Raw genomic sequence first — 18,592 nt, 5'->3', positions numbered from 1 at the left:
ATAAACTGATCTGAAGCAAGACATATTTCGATACTTGCCAATCTTCTCAGTTCATTCAAAGGGGACAATGGGTACCTGTCTTCACATATAATAGGGGAAAATAAAAAGTAGTCTGTGGCAAACGTCATCAAACGACAAAAACAAAACGAACTTGAACAGTAATTTTACAAGCTAATTTATTTGCCCAAAACCTTGAAAATTATAATGGAATTTTGTACTTTCGTGTTCAGGTGAACTCGAATAGTTGAAAATAAAATCAACACTTCACAATTGTTTATCTTTATGACATTTGGAACTTCTCTAGAGTTGTCCTATTTTTTAAGAGTGAAAATGGTTATGGAGCTGAATGGTCTGACTGTTGGACTTATTTTGTCAACGATCATGCCTATCTTATACTATTTATACCATGTCAGCCGCTCAAAATCAAAATCTCTGCCACCAGCTTATAAAGGCTGGTTTCCATGGTTGGGATGTGCATTTGAATTCGGGAAAAATCCTCTTGATTTCATAGCCCAAAAGAAGGAGGTATATTCCTAAATACGAAACATTTTTAAAAAGACCAGCTTTCACTTAAATCTAGAAAAAAACCAGCTATCACTTAGGGGACTACCATTTGATATTCTAAGGGTGGGATGGGGGCAGGAGGATTTTGAAAATAAATAATCCTAGTTTTTGTTTTTGTTAAATTAAAAATTTTTCATACATGCGCGCACTCCATAAATGTGGCAGAATAGTCAACCAGTTGACGGTGGCCGCTTACTGGAAGAAGAAGAATAACTCCGCCTTGATAATAAAAAAAATAAATGGTTTGTTCTGTGGTAGTTTGAAAATAAATTACCTGACTTGCAATGTATTGAAAATAAAAAACTCAGCAGGTCTAATCGAAAGTTTTGAGATGGCACCAGATTCTTCATTAATTCATCTTTTTTCCACACAAAATATCTGGAAATACTTCCCAAATCTTTTAATAATAAAAGTATAATTATTATTTAAATAACTTGAAATGTCTGAAAATTGGTTTCATTTAACTTGAGATATATTGTCTCAGGAACATTTACCTCACTTTTATTAATACAGGGCCGTTAAACTACATTGAGGCATTTGCCTCATGTAGGAAATTTCAAAACCAAACCCTAGTATCCATATCAAATTGTGTTCACCGTGAGTGCCTTGCAAAAAGCAAGTTCTGTTCTCCCTCAGACGTAGCCCTTGATTTTCTGGGATCAATGCATATGATTCTTATTCATTTGTCTTTTGTTCATTGATTGCCCTTCTGTATTCTGTTAGTGTTGTATTAATTCTGTAATTTTGTTATTAACTTGATCATGAGTTTAAAAAAAAAAACCAGCAGCCACAGACTTAACTTTGTGAATTACATTTTTGCTTCATCATGCATATTGGTCTTTTGATGTTGTCATAGAAACTTACACTGAAATTACTTAGAAGTCTTACACTGAAGCTATACAATTTGCTTTGAGATCAGAATATTGTCAAAATATTATTAAAACAGAACTTGCATTTTCAGATTAAAAGTCTGGGGAACACCCAGAAAGCATGATTTTGCATCATTCGAATAGTATAAATATATATACTGAGTTGTGAAAATAAATAATCAGTCCCTTGGTTTAATAAGAATGAAAAATCTTGCTTCAATAGTGCAGAAAATAGATAATCTATCCTCTTAGCTTACAAAAATAAATAACCGATCAAAAACATATCCTCCTGCCCCCCCCCCCCCACCCCAGAATATCAAATGGTTGTCCCCTTATATATCACATTCAACCAAGTTAGTTTGGAACTTATCAAAGGTATATCTTTCAACAGAATTGCAAATACTTGATCATGTTGATAATCAGTCCAAATAATTACGATGTCTTGAAAGGCTATTTAATTTAATATCTAGAACAGCTTCCTAGAACATAAAAGTGTCCCAGAAAAAATAAAATAAAATAGCCTTTCAAGACGTCATAGTTCATGTAATTATTTGGACCAGTTGTTAATCTGAATAAATTTTACTAGTCTTGGGCATCACACTAGTGGCTATTATAAAAATGGTGCATCTGTGAAACTAAAAAGAAATACCATTGACATGCAATTTGATAAAGAATTCATTATTAGTTCCCTACCAAAGGGGGCTTTAGGTTTGCACTCTGTTCGTCTGTCTGTCCCTCCGTCAATCTGGCAAATCATTTTTCCAGACTTTTTCTAGTCCAAATAATTATGAAGTCTGGCAAGGCTAATTTTTTTTCTGGGACGCCTTCCTACGGCATCCCAGAAAAAAATTAAAATAGCCTTGCCAGACATCATAATTATTTGGACGACTTTTTCTTCATGCTTGAAGATATTGATTTGATATTTGGTGTATTGTTTTATCATGGGAAGTTACAGGTCAAGGTCAATTTTCTTAATTTTAGCTTTTCTCCTTGTTCAGTTAAAGCCCTTTCCCTAGAATTAAATTTTTTATGAAATACTTATTAATTACTAGATTTCTGTTCAAAGGGGAATAACAAATTTTTTAAAAGATTTGACAAGTTATAGATCAAGTTGGAATTTCATTCCATTACATTGAATTTTCAACCAATAAAGGACTATATATTTCCATGCAATACTTACAGAATGCTTGTTCCAATCAAGGATTTGTATAGTAATCCTTGTTCCAATATAATTATGTTTTAAAAGTATATAAAGAACAGAAATAAAACAAGGTTGAAATTTTTCTAGCCTATTTTGATCAAACCATGATAAAATGATCATAATCAAAATTTGCCAATCTGCTTCTTTTGCAGAAAAGGACACAATGTACATGTAGCAATTTATTACACAAATAATACAAATAATACAAACATATAAAGACAACTGCATACATTCAATAGTGTTTTAACAAAAATTTAAATTTGTATTTGTTGCAGCTTGGGAGAATCTTCACTCTGTATGTAGCAGGGGAACGTCTGACTTTTATTACTGATGCAGAAGATTTCCAACATTTCTTTCAATCACCATTTGTTGACTTTCAGAAGGCTGTTCAAGACCCTGTGTTAAATGTTGGTATGTATAACTTGCAGAAGCAATAGCACAGACTCATATAGAAATCCAAATTTTAACACAAAAATATAGGCCACCTGAAGTGAAGTATAAACAATTGTATATAGTAAGGCCAATTAATCAACTTGTGTTTAGGTTTACCCTATCTGCGATATTGTTCATGCCTTAAATGCCCACCATTAGGTTTTGCATTTGGCAATTTAGGTAGAAAAGTGACAAAATTCAGAATATCTCCATATAAAATCAAGGTAAGACGAAAAAGTGAGCAAAATAATAAGAATACAAGATCATATAGTTCATGTCTAGTTATTATTATAAAACAATTAAGTAGAACCTATTTTTTTCTACTTCCTGACTTTCAAGATTCAATGTGCCCTTATATGCCAAAAAAAAAGGTCTTGAATTTTCCAGCATACTTCCATATAAGTTATTGCTTTGATAGGAATTAATTGTCACTTTATGGAAACTTAAGATAAAATGGCTATGAATGTCAGAACTTGGTGAATTTAACATTGAATGCAATGAAATACTAAAGTAGGAAACTTTAAAGACACTGAACAACTAGAACTTGCTTGCAAAAAAAACTGAGACTACACAACCTATTTCTGCTGACTTATTTAGTCTAATTTGAAATACAATTGCCTAAATTGATAAAAAAAAGTTTCATCCTGTTCATGTGCATTTCTGGATACATAGTGTAAGTAATGATCAGACTGGAGAAAACATGTCATTTTCCTGATTATATATTGCAGATGTATTAAAGATAATGATTTTTTTTTTATAAATTTCAGCATCTGTTAGTAAAACATCATTTTTCAAGTACCACACAAAGATTCATGACATGGTTAAAGGAAGACTTGCTTCATCCAGGTTAATTTACTTTTCTGACAAACTATGTGATGAATTCAGGGACCAGTTAACACAGCTTGGAAAGCAAGGTAATCAGTTGTCATTAACTTGAAAGTTACAATATGATACCTATATTTAAATATTTATTTTTTTAATTAAAAACACTTTGTGGAGATATTAGTCTTAATTTCAATTAGGCCAAATAAAAAAAATATGTATGGTTCCAGTTACCCGACCGACCCTAGAACTTTTTTTTTCATTTCTGAAAAATAAATTTTCAAACGATCAAATCTTGAGGATTGTGAATTCAAATAATTAAATTCATAGATTTCTGTCATCTGAATTTCCATCAGATGCATCTGTTATGGCTAAAATGCAACAATACATAACAGAATGCAACAAAATCAACTAAAAACCTAACATGACTGATTATTTTACAACCAAACACATGTGAAAATGGCAAACTTCCGGTAGGGGCGTGTATAATACCGGAATCTTTTTGACAATCCAAAGTAAAAATCTACAAAAAACAAAAAAACTTGCCGACCTACCAACCCTACTTATTATACGACAGCAAAAAAAATTTTTGCGGTCGTATATTGGTATGACGTTGTCGACGTTATCGTCGTCCGAAGACCCATTGGTTTTCGCACAATAACTTTAGTATAAGTAAATAGAAATCTATGAAATTTAAACACAAGGTTTATGACCACAAAAGGAAGGTTGGGGTTGATTTTGGGAGTTTTGGTCCCAACAGTTTAGGAAAAAGGGGCCAAAAAAAGGCCCAAATAAGCATTTTTCTTGGTTTTTCGCACAATAACTTTAGTATAAGTAAATAGAAATCTATGAAATTTAAACACAAGGTTTATGAACACAAAATGAAGGTTGGGATTGATTTTGGGAGTTTTGGTCCTAACAGTTTATGAATAAGGGGCCAAAAAGGCCAAAAAGGGGCCCAAATCAGCATTTTTCTTGGTTTTCGCACCATAACTTTAGTATAAGTAAATAGAAATCTATGTAATTTAAACACAAGGTTTATGACCATAAAAGGAAGATTGGGATTGATTTTGGGAGTTTTGGTCCCAACAGTTTAGGAAAAAGGGGCCAAAAAAAGGCCCAAATAAGCATTTTTCTTGGTTTTTCGCACAATAACTTTAGTATAAGTAAATAGAAATCTATGAAATTTAAACACAAGGTTTATGAACACAAAATGAAGGTTGGGATTGATTTTGGGAGTTTTGGTCCTAACAGTTTATGAATAAGGGGCCAAAAAGGCCAAAAAGGGGCCCAAATCAGCATTTTTCTTGGTTTTCGCACCATAACTTTAGTATAAGTAAATAGAAATCTATGTAATTTAAACACAAGGTTTATGACCATAAAAGGAAGATTGGGATTGATTTTGGGAGTTTTGGTCCCAACAGTTTAGGAATTAGGGGCCCAAAGGGTCCAAGATTAAACTTTGTTTGATTTCATCAAAAATTTAATAATTGGGGTTCTTTGATATGCCAAATCTAACTGTGTTTGTAGATACTTAATTTTTGGTCCTGTTTTCAAATTGGTCTACATTAAGGTCCAAAGGGTCCAAAATTAAACTTAGTTTGATTTTAACAAAAATTGAATTCTTGGGGTTCTTTGATATGCTGATTCTAAACATGTACTTATATTTTTTATTATGGGCCCAGTTTTCAAGTTGGTCCAAATCGGGGTCCAAAATTAAACTTTGTTTGATTTCAACAAAAATTGAATTCTTGGGGTTCTTTGATATGCTGAATCTAAACATGTATTAAGATTTTTGCTTATGGGGCCAGTTTTCAAGTTGGTCCAAATCGTGGTCTAAAATTAAACTTTGTTTGATATCAACAAAAATTAAATATATGAGGTTCTTTGATATATGCTGAATCTAACCATGTATTTAGATTTTTGATATTTGGGCCTGGTTATCAAATTGGTCCACATTGAGGTCTAAAGGGTCCAAAATTGAACTTTATTTGATTTCATCGAAAATTGAATTCTTGGGGTTCTTTGATATGCTGAATCTAACAATGTATTTAGATTTTGGATATTGGACCATAATAGGTAAATGTCCAATTTAAATTTTTAAGTTTTTAAGTTTAAGTTCTTAGACCACATTCATTCTGTGTCAGAAACCTATGTTGTGTCAACTATTTAATCACAATCCAAGTGACAATAATTGGTACATTAAAATGGATTCCATTCACTAATAAGGATACCTTTGTAGTGAAGATTATCAGTGGGCTCATTGGCACTCATACCACATCTTCCTATATCTATTAAGTATGAACTCTACTCTATATTAATGCATTTCTAATGTGATAAGAAAGTTTACTTAGTTAAGTAGCACACAATTTCCTAATAATGAGATGTTAAGTTAAATTTTTCCATAATCCATGAAAATTGGTACCGATGAAATTTAATTAATTCACAACACAAGTAGTTTTCAATACTGGTTATGTTTAATCTTACAGGTAAGGGAGACCTGCATCACTTGGTGAGGAAGTCTATGTATGCTGCAGTTATCAATAACCTATTTGGTAAAAATGTTTTACCAGTTAATTCTGAGGTATTTATTGCTTATAGTTGTGATTAACATAAATAAAAAAAGTTGTAAATCTCAAATTATAAATAGAAATTAAAGCGTGCAATACTTTCTTGCAAATCATTGATTACTTGCAAACTTCTTCTTCATGTCGATACCTCTAGTGTTGGAGCACACACAGCTAGCTTATAATTTTCATGGATTAAGCTGTGTTCCCTTAACATTCAAATATTTGCAAATCATATAAAAATAATTCCATTGTAATCTGTTGAGTTTAACATCACTAATTTGATCATAAATTTGATTTTACCTATTTTCTAGAAAGAGTTTGAGAAACTAGAAGTAATGTTTGTTATGTTTGATGAACAGTTTGAATATGGAGCCAGAATTCCATCTGTTTTTCTGAAGTAAGTATGATATGTGTTTAACTTTACTTATTCGTGCCCTCAAATGCAAATAAAGTGTTTATGAACAAAAGCTCAAACATATCTATGGGAAAAAACGATCGCCTAGACGAGTGCAGCAAAGTTTTAATATCAAATAGTTAAACTGTCCTCAAATCACTTTGCCAGCACACTAAGACCACTGCAGCATACATGTCTTACAAACATATCTACAATGAAAAATAATGAAATAAAATCTTTCATATCACAAAAACATACTTTCATAATGTTCTTTTTAACATCTGCAGAAAAAACATAATGCGTTTACAATATTAAAAACTTATACAAAACATGAACAAAGGGGGAGAAAACTTCACTGCACTAAGACTGAGCTTCGAATGGTCAAGCTATGAAAATGTATTTTCAATGTTAACTTTTCCTGCGAATGACCAGTCCGTGCTATCATACATAGAACTTTAAACTCTTAACTTTGTTAAGGTGACTTATTGTTATGCTAAAATAATTTAAATATTTTTGTAAACATAAAAACATGTTCCCAATATAACAACAAACCCATGTGCTATCGATAGTTAATACATATATTGTGGAAAATAAAAATGCTGATGGCAATATTGTTTTTATGCCCCATTTATTATGCCTCATCTATGGGCATTATGTTTTCTGGTCTATGCTTCCATTCGTTCTTTCGTCCGTTTGTTCGTCCATCCGTCTGTCCCGCTTCAGGTTAAAGTTTTGGGTAGAGGTAGTTTTTGATGAAGTTGAAGTCCAATCACTTGAAACTTATTATACACGTTCCTATGATATGATCTTTCTAATTTTAATGTCAAATTAGAGATTTTCTCCCATTTTTACGGTCCACTGAACATAGAAAATGATAGTGCCGATGGGGCATCCACGTACCGTACTGTTGACACATTCTTGTTATTTCTTAGATCAATGTTAACATTGAGGTTTAATAAGTTTCAATTGTTTATAAGTTTCCAAAAGTAGGTAGTTAAACCTATATACAGGAGAAGTTTTTAATTGAAAAATTTATTGGTGTCCATTTCATTTTACTTTCTTATGAAAATTACAGTATAAAAGGAAGAACTGTACATTGCCAGGCCTTGGATATATATTGTATTGTTCCTACATAGGTAGAACAAGCTTGGCAAGCGTTGCATTTCTCTCTGCTTTTTTAAAAGCCTTGAAAAATAGATATATTTCAGGAGCTTTCAGAGTTCGCAAAATCTTTTTTCCCCTGGTGGTCCTTGAAGAAAATCTGCTGGTCCTCACTATTAATCTATTGAAAAATACTGAAATTGTGTCAGTCCTATGCAAAATTTTGGTGGTAAAACCTGAGGACTGACACTTTTCGTGAACTCTGAGCTTTATAATGAGTTATGCACTGATATATTATTGATAATTTATGCAGCAAATCAATTTTTCAGAGATTGGTCATCAGCTAAGAAGTATTTGATAGACCTGTTCAGTAAAGTTGTTCCAAAGACAATAAATAAGAAGTCAGATGATGATGAGGTAAAGTATTTATAGAAAGATATCTTATTTACATGTCACCAATATAAAAAAGAAGATGTGGTATGATTGCCAATGAGACAACTATCCACAAAAGACCAAAATGACAAGACAGCAACCCAACGACACAATATCTAAATGACATCTAGATTTCAACATTAGTCTACAACAAAAGAAAAGTGACTACTGTAAACCAACTAATTTTTTCGACTTATGCCAGTAGAAAAATATTACAAAATGGGCTAGAAATGGCGAAAAGCCTTATAAAGTATCAACAAAAATAAGTGGGTTTACAGTTTATGATATGTTAAGCTCTAAATTGTCCCTAGTCTATAAAATTGTGATTAGATAAGGTGTTCACTACAATATCACACACAAATAGGGTTTCTTAGAAATTTTCATAGAAAAATATATTTTTTTGTCCATTTATTCAAATGACTTGCTGTTCAGTATCCTGATCTATTTTTCAGACTTTGCTACATTCTCTGTTAAACTTAGTCCAGGACCAGTATAAACCTAACTATAGCCTGTTGTTATTATGGGCATCTCTGGCCAATGCTATACCAGTAAGTATGACAAGCTTACAAAACACATTGTGTATATGTATCTTTAATTTATGGTTTTGATTTGAAACTTTAATAAGCCAATTCTCACAGAGAACCACAAAAATATCCCAGTAAAAATGTATTTGTAGATTTGTTCTAGATTACAGTGGTGTCATCTTTTCATTTAAAATTATCTGGTTTATTCATACATATATGAAATGTTGGTAGCAAAAATATCACTATTTATTTATTCATTTTAGGTTACAACTATACTTTTATGAAATGTATTTATTTTTTTGTTTCTGCACAAGGAATATACCCATAACATATTATAATTTCTAATATTGTAAGTAACTTATTTTAATTTTAAAATTTATTTGCTTTGTCAACTTATTGGCCTTACAGAATCAAATTAATACTAGTCAAGTATTTATTGTATACCTCAAATTTCACTGTGAAAGAAGATTTATTATTTTGTTACCTGTTTTCATACAGGAAATTTATTAAACCAAAATATACTACCCAGTGAAATCTATATACTCAATGCATTTCTAATATGCAGTGATCCAGTATGAATTTAAAAATCACCCTTGAAGTAGCAAAATTCGTTAAAAAAATAACGAAATTTGATGTGACTGTCTTACAATTGAGAGGTTTAACGCTATAAAACCAGGTTCAATCCACCTTTTTCTACATTTGATGATGCCTGTACCAAGTCAGGAATATGACAGTTGTTTTATCATTTGATTAGGGACTTTCGGTTTTAGATTTTCTAGGAGTTCAGTATTTTTGTGATTTTACTTTTTTTTCACAAGTCACAAAATCTGGTTTCCACAATTTAACATACATTAACAGTAACATTTCACCAATAGATTTACTACAACTCAAACACCAGCAGATCTATCAAGATCTCCATCATCATATATATATTTCACATATTTTAACAGATAACATTTTGGACACTAGCATTTATTTTGCATGATGAAAAAGTACTACAAAAAGTGAAAACAGAATTGACTAGTGTATTTGGACAAAATGGTAGGACAAGGAACAAATTCATGATGTTCTATCAAAGTCTTTTCTTACAAGCACATTTGAGTTTCTTTTGATACTTACAGGCTTTTCTATCTGCTTATAATCACTTATGCATTTCAATCACTTTTTAAAAATGTATGGCTTGCATTTTAGCACCTAAATAGGCTAGACATTTAACAGTAGCAATTAATTGAGACTAATAACTGTTTCGAGAATGTACAATCAGTTATGCAATCCCGCTTCATTAATCACCTTTCACTAATAGAAAAGGAAATACAAAATAAAAATGAAATAGCTTAATATATTAACTTGACAATAGAAAAAAAATCACTTCTTGTGGTTCAAACATTTTTTATTCCAAATGCTGTAGTTAGTAATGTACATGTACCAGGCCCGTAGCCAGGAATTTCCAAGGGGGGGGGGGGGTATTTGGACTCATGAACTTGACTTTAACAGTCACAATTTGAACAGAACGTTGACTTTAACAGTGCTTATTTGGTTTCAAGGGGGGGTTCGTCCGAACCCCCCGAACCCTCCCCTGGCTACGGGTATGTGTACTAAGGAGTTCTGTTTTTTTAGGAATTCAAAATTATTTATTTTCATGTATAGGCTAGTTATATTACTTAAATATATTTTATTTCGGGTACCTTAAAAGAGAGAAATTTGCCTTTAAAATTGGCTTTATTGTTGGAACTATACACTGCAGACTAAGGTACACATTTGAAGTTTTTGATGTGATAAATGTACAATGAAACCTATTTATTACTGTCAGATGTACCTTGATAGAATGGAATACCAGTTAGTCTTATTAAAATGTATAAATTTATAATTTCTAGTGGCATGTTAATTTCAACCCAAATTTTCATGATTATAAACCAGATTGTCCATTGTTCTCTTCAAATGCTCTCAGGTATTTAAACTGTACATCAGGCAGTACACATTGATAAGGGGAAGAATTAGAAATCGGTTGGTATTGTCTTCACACTTGTCTCCCTGATATCTAAAAGAACAACAGAAATATTGGGCATTTTATGTGACTGCATTTGAGAAACCTAGTTTGAATTGCTAATCAAATAACTTGTGTTTGCATGGTAAAAATAATGATGTATTGTTAAATTTGTAAGTTCTCAAAAAATTTTGAAATATACTTTGTACTTAGTGATTTACCAAAATTTATTTTCAGTGATTTAGCTTAAATCACAACTTCGAATTGCATGAATAAATTGCCCCTGTATATAATAGTGAGACAAGATATTTAAGATAGATATTGATATTTAAAGGCTTACAGATTTATAATTATGGAATTTTTATATACATCTCTTTAGGTCAGTGTCCAACTATAACAGAAGAAGGTCTGAAAAAATTACAATATCTAAAATGGTGTGTATTAGAGTCCATTAGACTGAGACCTACTGGTATCATCACAAGACGGGTTATAAAATCCTTTACTATAAGGGTGAGTAATTCATAATCTGTTGATACTTTTATCTGGTACTAGATTGCTTTAGGATGTATACAAGTGTAGATGTAGCCACTATGTTTTGTCAGTTACTTTGTTCCGAGCGGAACTTTTTAACTTGTTATTTCGTTCTAATGGAACTTTCCAACTAGTTGTTTTATTCCTAGTGCAGTCGAAAAGTTCCAGAAAAAAGTAGCTATTTAAAAAGTCACGGAACAATGTAGCTAGTGGAATAGTTGAAAAAAGGGGCATGGAACTTTATTTTGGGGGAAATAATGAAAATGTATTTAAATTTTGATGTACTGAGGGGGAAGAACAAACTCCCCCAGCAAAATTTAAGTTGTATTTCATAGCTCACATAAAACAGAATAAGTTGCATTATCATGCAAATTTAGTATTCATAGTTATATAGTTAGTTGGTTCCCCTTTGAAAGGTTCAAATATAATATGTTGCGCTTTTACTTTGCATCAATTCTCCAAATGGAACTTTGAGACTGGTTGATAAGTTTCAATGGAACTTTTTGGCTAGTTTGTTAGTTCCGGATTTGACTTATTTGCCAAGGAGGAACTTTGTGGCTAGTTGAAAGTTCCTTTTGACTTTTGTAATCAGTATCTTGGTTTCCTTTTGAAAGGTTCAAATATAATATGTTGCGCTTTTACTTTGCATCAATTCTCCAAATGGAACTTTCTGGCTGGTTGATAAGTTCCGCTGGAACTTTTCAACTAGTCACTTTGTTCCGGTGGAACTTTTAAACCAGAGGAAGAACAAAGTAGCTAGTTTATAAGTTCCTCCAGAACTTTTCGTCTAGTTTGTTCTTTCCGCCCGGAACTTTCCATCTTCAGAACATTTACATAGACACAGCTTTAATATTTCAACAACTTACACTTTGTAATTTCATTATTGTACACTAAATGTAATCTCTATATTGTACACTTTGTAATATTAAAATTGTAAACTTTGTAATATTAACATTGTCCACATTGTACACTTTTGTAATACATGTATTAACATTGTACACGTTGTAATATTAACATTGTACACTCTATAGTCTCTATATTGCACACTTTGTAGTTTCTACATTGTATACTTTATAAAATCTATATTATACACTTTGTAATCTCTATATTGTACACTTTGTAATCTCTATATTTTACACTTTGTAATTTCTATATTGTACACTTTGTAATATTGACAGTGTGTACTTTATAGTCTCTGTATTGCACTCTTTGTAACGTTTTATATTGCAAATTAGCTTATTATTAATATTAGGATTAAATTTGTAAATGCAAATCTTCAAAAATTCCATGTTTGAATCCAAAAAGTTAAAAAGGCCAAAAAGTAAAAAAATTTAAGAGCATTGAGGACCCAAAATTCTTTGTATTTGTCATAAGTAAACACAAAAATAGTTAAATGCTCTTTAATCATTGTTTTTTTATGGTTGATTTTTTACAATAATATTTTATCACAAGTATAATTTTAGGCAGAGTTTTATACAACATCAGAATATATTTTGTTATAACAAATTTACTGTAAATAATAGAAGCAAAATAATCCAACAGGAAGATTCACATTAATGAAAACCCACATTTTTATTTACATGAGTAATGCTCTTAACATCTATTACAATGTTAACATTATTGTTTTGAATCAGATTTATTACTCCTACATTTTGGATGTATATCATGGATTCACAATAATAAATGTACCTTTAAATATATATAGTGCAATTTTGTTATTTTGACATTGAAACCATGACAGTATAATTAAGCTAACAATGAAAACATGTTTACAAGTTAAGTTCATTATAAATGCCATTACCTTACATGCAGCTGAAAACTTTTGAATATTACTATTTTGTAAAGCACGATATGAATGGATATGCCACTTCAAATATGACCATCACTTACTTTTACATTGTAGGATATGGAGATCCCAGAGGGAGACATGTTAATGTTATCACCATTTTGGGCACATAGAAATGAAAAATATTTCCCAGATCCTTTGATGTACAAACCAGTGAGTATCAGGTCATAGTGATACTGAAATCTTCATATTTCTATAAACTTTCAGCGTTATAGAGAAGTGTAATCAACCCCCTTGAAATTTTGTTAATATAAAGATATGATAAAAAAAAAAATACTGTAAATTCAGAAATTATCATAAATAGATATTTTTTTTTATATATTTGAAGAATGAACTACAATATTAGTTTAATTATTGTGTATAAGGAAAAGCTACATACATATATCAGAATGGGAAGTTGCATTATCCATATTATTGAAAACCTCTGATAAATTTTTTTGTAGTTACAATAACAGTACACATTTTAACATATGAAAACCACTTTAAACATGTCTAATTATCCTGTTATGAGTCATATGTCATGCTTGGCTAATAAGTGAAATGTTTTTGGCAAAAATTAAGAGATAAGGATTAGTTTGTGAAAAATAACTATCCTCTGAAAGCCGCTTGACATTAAGCAATCATTTAATCTCTTCTGACTTACTATTTTAGTCTATGTTTTTACAAAAACAAATCTCATTTTCATTTTCTAGGAAAGATGGAAGGTAGCAGACATAGATAAGAATGTCTTTTTAGATGGATTTGTAGCCTTTGGTGGAGGCAGATATCAATGTCCAGGGAGGTAAGTAAAACATAACAATATATAGACAACACCTTAGTAACCTTCTGTTACTATGATTGTTATTTATATTATGAGCAGTAGAATAAAATTAAGTGTATTTATTCTTCATAGAAATCCCTGTATGCGATAAATAAATCTTAAAGCGAAGGAACAGTGCTTTTATTGTTGTTCTTCAATTCATAGTTACAGCAAGTGACAAAAATGTGTTGTTTATCTGTCACTAGATATCTGTAGCTTTGGTTTGTTTGTGTGTAGGTAGAAAAAATTGCCTCAAAGGAGAGAAAAATGGATAGGCAATTTTTTTTTCCATGAATGAAATAGATCCAAATGTATGTCAATGAATAGTACTTGAAAAACACATGTTATAACTTATATAGGTAAAATGTTGCTAAAAGATATCAGTTACTTTCGATACTGTAAATTCAGAAATTATGATGAGGTTTTTATTGTTGTGAAAAATACAACAGAGTTGTAAACGGAATAACTTAAACTCGCTTTTTGAAATATTTTATATGAATGAAACAGGCTTTTTTTTCTCAAAATCGCAAAAATAAAATGGCATTTAAATCTAAAATGACAAAATCGCAATAATAAATCCATGATATAATTTCTGAATTTACAGTATAGGGAATTTTCAAAGCAATGATATTGTACTATAGGTTTTTCAATTTTGGTTGAGAAGTACAAAAAATACAGATTTGACCCTCCTCAACTTTATGAAAGAGATTTCTCTTTACACTCCTTAACCCAGAATGGTAACCAATGAGACAACTACCCAATAGAGTTTATGTGACATGCATTTAACAAACTTTAGAACACTGTACAGCCTTCAACAATGAGCAAAAACCATACGCTTCTGTCAACTATAAAAGGTTCTGACATGACAAAACTCAAACAAAAAAACCCACAGACTTATTTATGACAAAACAAAAATAAACAGGTATCAACCATAATCTAATGTGATTTAGGTTGTGTGCTATCTAAATGTATGTTTTTCTGTTTTATTTAAGGTGGTACGCTATTTTAGAAATCCAGATGTATGTTGCTATGTTTCTACAGATGTTTGATTGTAAACTCCTTATTAATTCAATTCCAGAACCTGTAAGTTCTAAGTAAAATAATACATTAATAAATAAAATCACCCTGTAGTAAGGAGACAGTGCATAGTATATAAACAGTCAGTTGCCTTATTTCATATTTTTTCAAGCAATTTCTTGATTGTTTATATTTTTGCCAATGTTAAGCTGTAGTGAAACTTTGAAATAAGTTAATTAATGAAAAAAAGGATTGATTTATGTGTAATATCTACATAGTCTCTTTCAGTCAAATTAAGGACTTCCGAAAGATATGGTTGTGTGATAAAGAGTTTACCCTGAGTTAATAGTATACAGTTTAGAAATACAGGGACTGATTCAGATGGGGTACCTTCCTTATAAAAAATAAAAACGTAAAGAAAATATATATAATCATTTTTATACGACCGCAAAAATTGAAAAATTTTTGGTAGTATATTGGTATCCCGTTGGCGTCGTCGTCTGCGTCGTCGTCGTCGTCAGAATACTTTTAGTTTTTCGCACTCTAACTTTCGTAAAAGTGAATAGAAATCTATGAAATTTTAACACAAGGTTTATGACCACAAAAGAAAAGTTGGGATTGATTTTGGGAGTTTTGGTCCCAACATTTTAGGAATTAGGGGCCAAAAAAGGCCCAAATAATAGATAAAGGCAGATGTGGTGTGAGTGCCAATGAGACAACTCTCATTTTCTTGGTTTCGTAATATAACTTTAGTTTAAGTAAATAGAAATCTATGAAATTTTGACACAAGGTTTATGACCACAAAAGGAAGGTTGGGATTGATTTTGGGAGTTTTAGTTCAAACAGTTTAGGAATAAGGGGCCAAAAAAGGGCCCAAATAAGAATTATTCTTGGTTTTCGCACAATAACTTTAGTATAAGTAAATAGAAATCAATGAAATTTAAACACAAGGTTTATGACCACAAAAGGAAGGTTGGGATTGAATTTTGGAGCTGAGGTCTGAACAGTTTAGGAATTAGGGGCCAAAAAGGGGCCCAAGTAAGCATTTTTCTTGGTTTTCGCACCATAACTTTAGTATAAGTAAATAGAAATCTATGAAATTTAAACACAAGGTTTATGACCACTAAAGGAAGGTTGGGTTTGATTTTGAGAGTTTTGGTCCCAACAATTTAGGAATAATGGGCCCAAAGGTACCAAAATTGAACTTTGTTTGATTTCATCAAAAATTGAATAATTGGGGTTCTTTGATATGCCGAATCTAACTGTGTATGTAGATTCTTAATTTTTGGTCCCGTTTTCATATTGGTCTACATTAAGGTCCAAAGGGTCCAAAATTAAACTTAGTTTGATTTTCACAAAAATTGAATCCTTGGGGTTCTTTGATATGCTGAATCTAAACATGTACTTAGATATTTGATTATGGGCCCAGTTTTCAAGTTGGTTCAAATCAGGATCCAAAATTATTATATTAAGTATTGTGCAATAGCAAGAAATTTTCAATTGCACAGTATTTAGCAATAGCAAGAAATTTTCAATTGCACAGTATTGTGCAATAGCAAATATTTTCAATTGCACAGTATTGCACAATAGCAAGAAATATCTAGTTGTGCAATACTGTGCAATAGCAAGAAATTTTCAATTGATTGGAGTTATCTTTCTTTGTCCAGAATAGTAGTTGAATGAACTTAAATCATTGTTTTATACAATATACAATGTATATTCACTTTTACTACCAACTGATTAATTAAAACAATCTTTACCATTCAGTGATAACAAGCACCTTTTGTTACATTTTAGTATTTTATGATGTATTTAAATGAGTTCAGGGTTCAACCTCTGCGGTCGTATAAAGCTGCGCCCTGCGGAGCATCTGGTTTATGTTATACCCAAGATTCTAGGAGAATGGGGCATTATGTTTTAACCTTGTCAATCTGTATGTCCTGAAATTGTTCCCTTACTTAAGTTTGCCACTACCAAACATCATAGAATGTACATGCAATGCTAATTACCACCAAACACAGATCAATTTGATTTTGGTGGCATCACTTTGACTGTTCTTGAGTTATGGCCCTTTATAAATGGAAAAAATTATGAATCTGCAGTATACCTACAAGGTGGGCATCTGTTGACACCAAAAAAAAAAAATTTTGTTAATAAATGACTTGAAAAATATTTCAATTTAATAGTATTTCCTTGATCAATATCAAAGCAGTGTATTATAAATCTCATCTAACTCTGTTAATAATTTTTTTATATATCATTTCAGAGCAAGAAACATTTAGTTGGAACACAACAACCAGCAGAGCCCTGTCCTGTGGAATATAGATTAAGGAAATAGGAGCTAGTCATTATTAGATTAAAATAAATTACTCAGGGAAAATTAGTAATAGAAGCTATTGTAATTTTGTGGCGATATTTGAAATTTAGCAGTGAAAATATTATAGTGAAATAGACATTTTTTATTAGAATTGTTATAAATGATGCAATGAATGATATTAATAAAAATACTCATGTTTTTAGTTAATGATTCATATATAGTTTTCATCTTTATTCAATGTGTTAAGAGGCATTATTATATTCCGTGCAATCAAGTCGCAGAGAGTATAATGTTTTTTGTTCTGTCCTTCAGTCTATTAGACCTTCTTTCCATCATTAATTTATTATTGCTAGTGACTTATTTTTTTTCATACATCAAAACCACAGATAAGTACGATAATCAGACAAATCCTAAATATGGAACCATTTTTTATTGCTAAATGGTTCTCTTGATCCTTCAAAATGTGATTAAAAAGGACATCAAGAAATGTTTCATTTTTGTCGAGCCTGCAACTTTTGTTGCAGAAAGCTCGACATAGGGATAGTGATCCGGCGGCGGCATCGGCGGCTGCGGCGGCTACGGCGGCGGCGTTAGCTCACTTCTTAAAAGCTTTATATTTTAGAAGGTGGAAGACCTGGATGCTTCATACTTTGTATATAGATGCTTCATGTTACGAAGTTTCCGTCAGTTACATGTCCAATGTCCTTGACCTCATTTTCATGGTTCAGTGACCACTTAAAAAAAAAGTTCAAATTTTTTGTAATGTTGAATTCTCTCTTATTATAAGTAATAGGATAACTATATTTGATATGTGCGTACCTTGCAAGGTCCTCGTGTCTGTCAGACAGTTTTCACTTGACCTCGACCTCATTTCATGGATCAGTGAACAAGGTTAAGTTTTGGTTGTCAAGTCCATATCTCAGATACTATAAGCAATAGGGCTAGTATATTCGGTGTATGGAAGGATTGTAAGGTGTACATGTCCAACTGGCAGGTGTCATCTGACCTTGACCTCATTTTCATGGTTCAGTGGTTATAGTTAAATTTTTGTGTTTTGGTCTATTTTTCTCATACCATATGCAATAGGTCTACTATATTTGTTGTATGGAATGATTGTTAAGTGTACATGTCTAGCGGGCAGATGTCATGTGACCTTGACCTCATTTTCATGGTTCAGTGGTCAAAGTTA

At 31.4% G+C, this 18,592-nt stretch overlaps 1 protein-coding gene across 1 annotated transcript; it reads left to right on the top strand.

Annotated features, from left to right (window-relative positions):
* Positions 1–311: 311 nt before the first annotated feature.
* LOC143047991 (24-hydroxycholesterol 7-alpha-hydroxylase-like) lies at positions 312–17,605 on the top strand. The gene is made up of 13 exons (XM_076221385.1): positions 312–525; positions 2,910–3,045; positions 3,834–3,980; positions 6,378–6,472; positions 6,770–6,855; positions 8,283–8,370; positions 8,838–8,933; positions 9,860–9,950; positions 11,273–11,403; positions 13,328–13,423; positions 13,963–14,051; positions 15,062–15,152; positions 17,353–17,605. The coding sequence occupies exons 1-13, from the start codon at positions 331–333 to the stop codon at positions 17,422–17,424; spliced, it is 1,413 nt and encodes a 470-aa protein (XP_076077500.1). The 5' UTR covers positions 312–330; the 3' UTR covers positions 17,425–17,605.
* Positions 17,606–18,592: the final 987 nt, after the last annotated feature.

The sequence above is a fragment of the Mytilus galloprovincialis genome, chromosome 10 (genome assembly GCF_965363235.1).
Source record: "Mytilus galloprovincialis chromosome 10, xbMytGall1.hap1.1, whole genome shotgun sequence".
NCBI classification, from domain to species: Eukaryota; Metazoa; Mollusca; class Bivalvia; order Mytilida; family Mytilidae; genus Mytilus; species Mytilus galloprovincialis.
This window is presented reverse-complemented; position numbering and strand designations above follow the sequence as displayed.

What these genes read in the sequence shown, in the direction of transcription:
- LOC143047991 (XM_076221385.1), top strand. Translation starts at nt 331, where the DNA reads ATGGTTATGGAGCTGAATGGTCTGACTGTTGGACTTATTTTGTCAACG. An exon ending in TTTTACCAGTTAATTCTGAG is followed by an intron (nt 6,473 to 6,769) that starts GTATTTATTGCT and finishes CCTATTTTCTAG; the next exon opens with AAAGAGTTTGAGAAACTAGA. An exon ending in ATCCTTTGATGTACAAACCA is followed by an intron (nt 13,424 to 13,962) that starts GTGAGTATCAGG and finishes TTCATTTTCTAG; the next exon opens with GAAAGATGGAAGGTAGCAGA.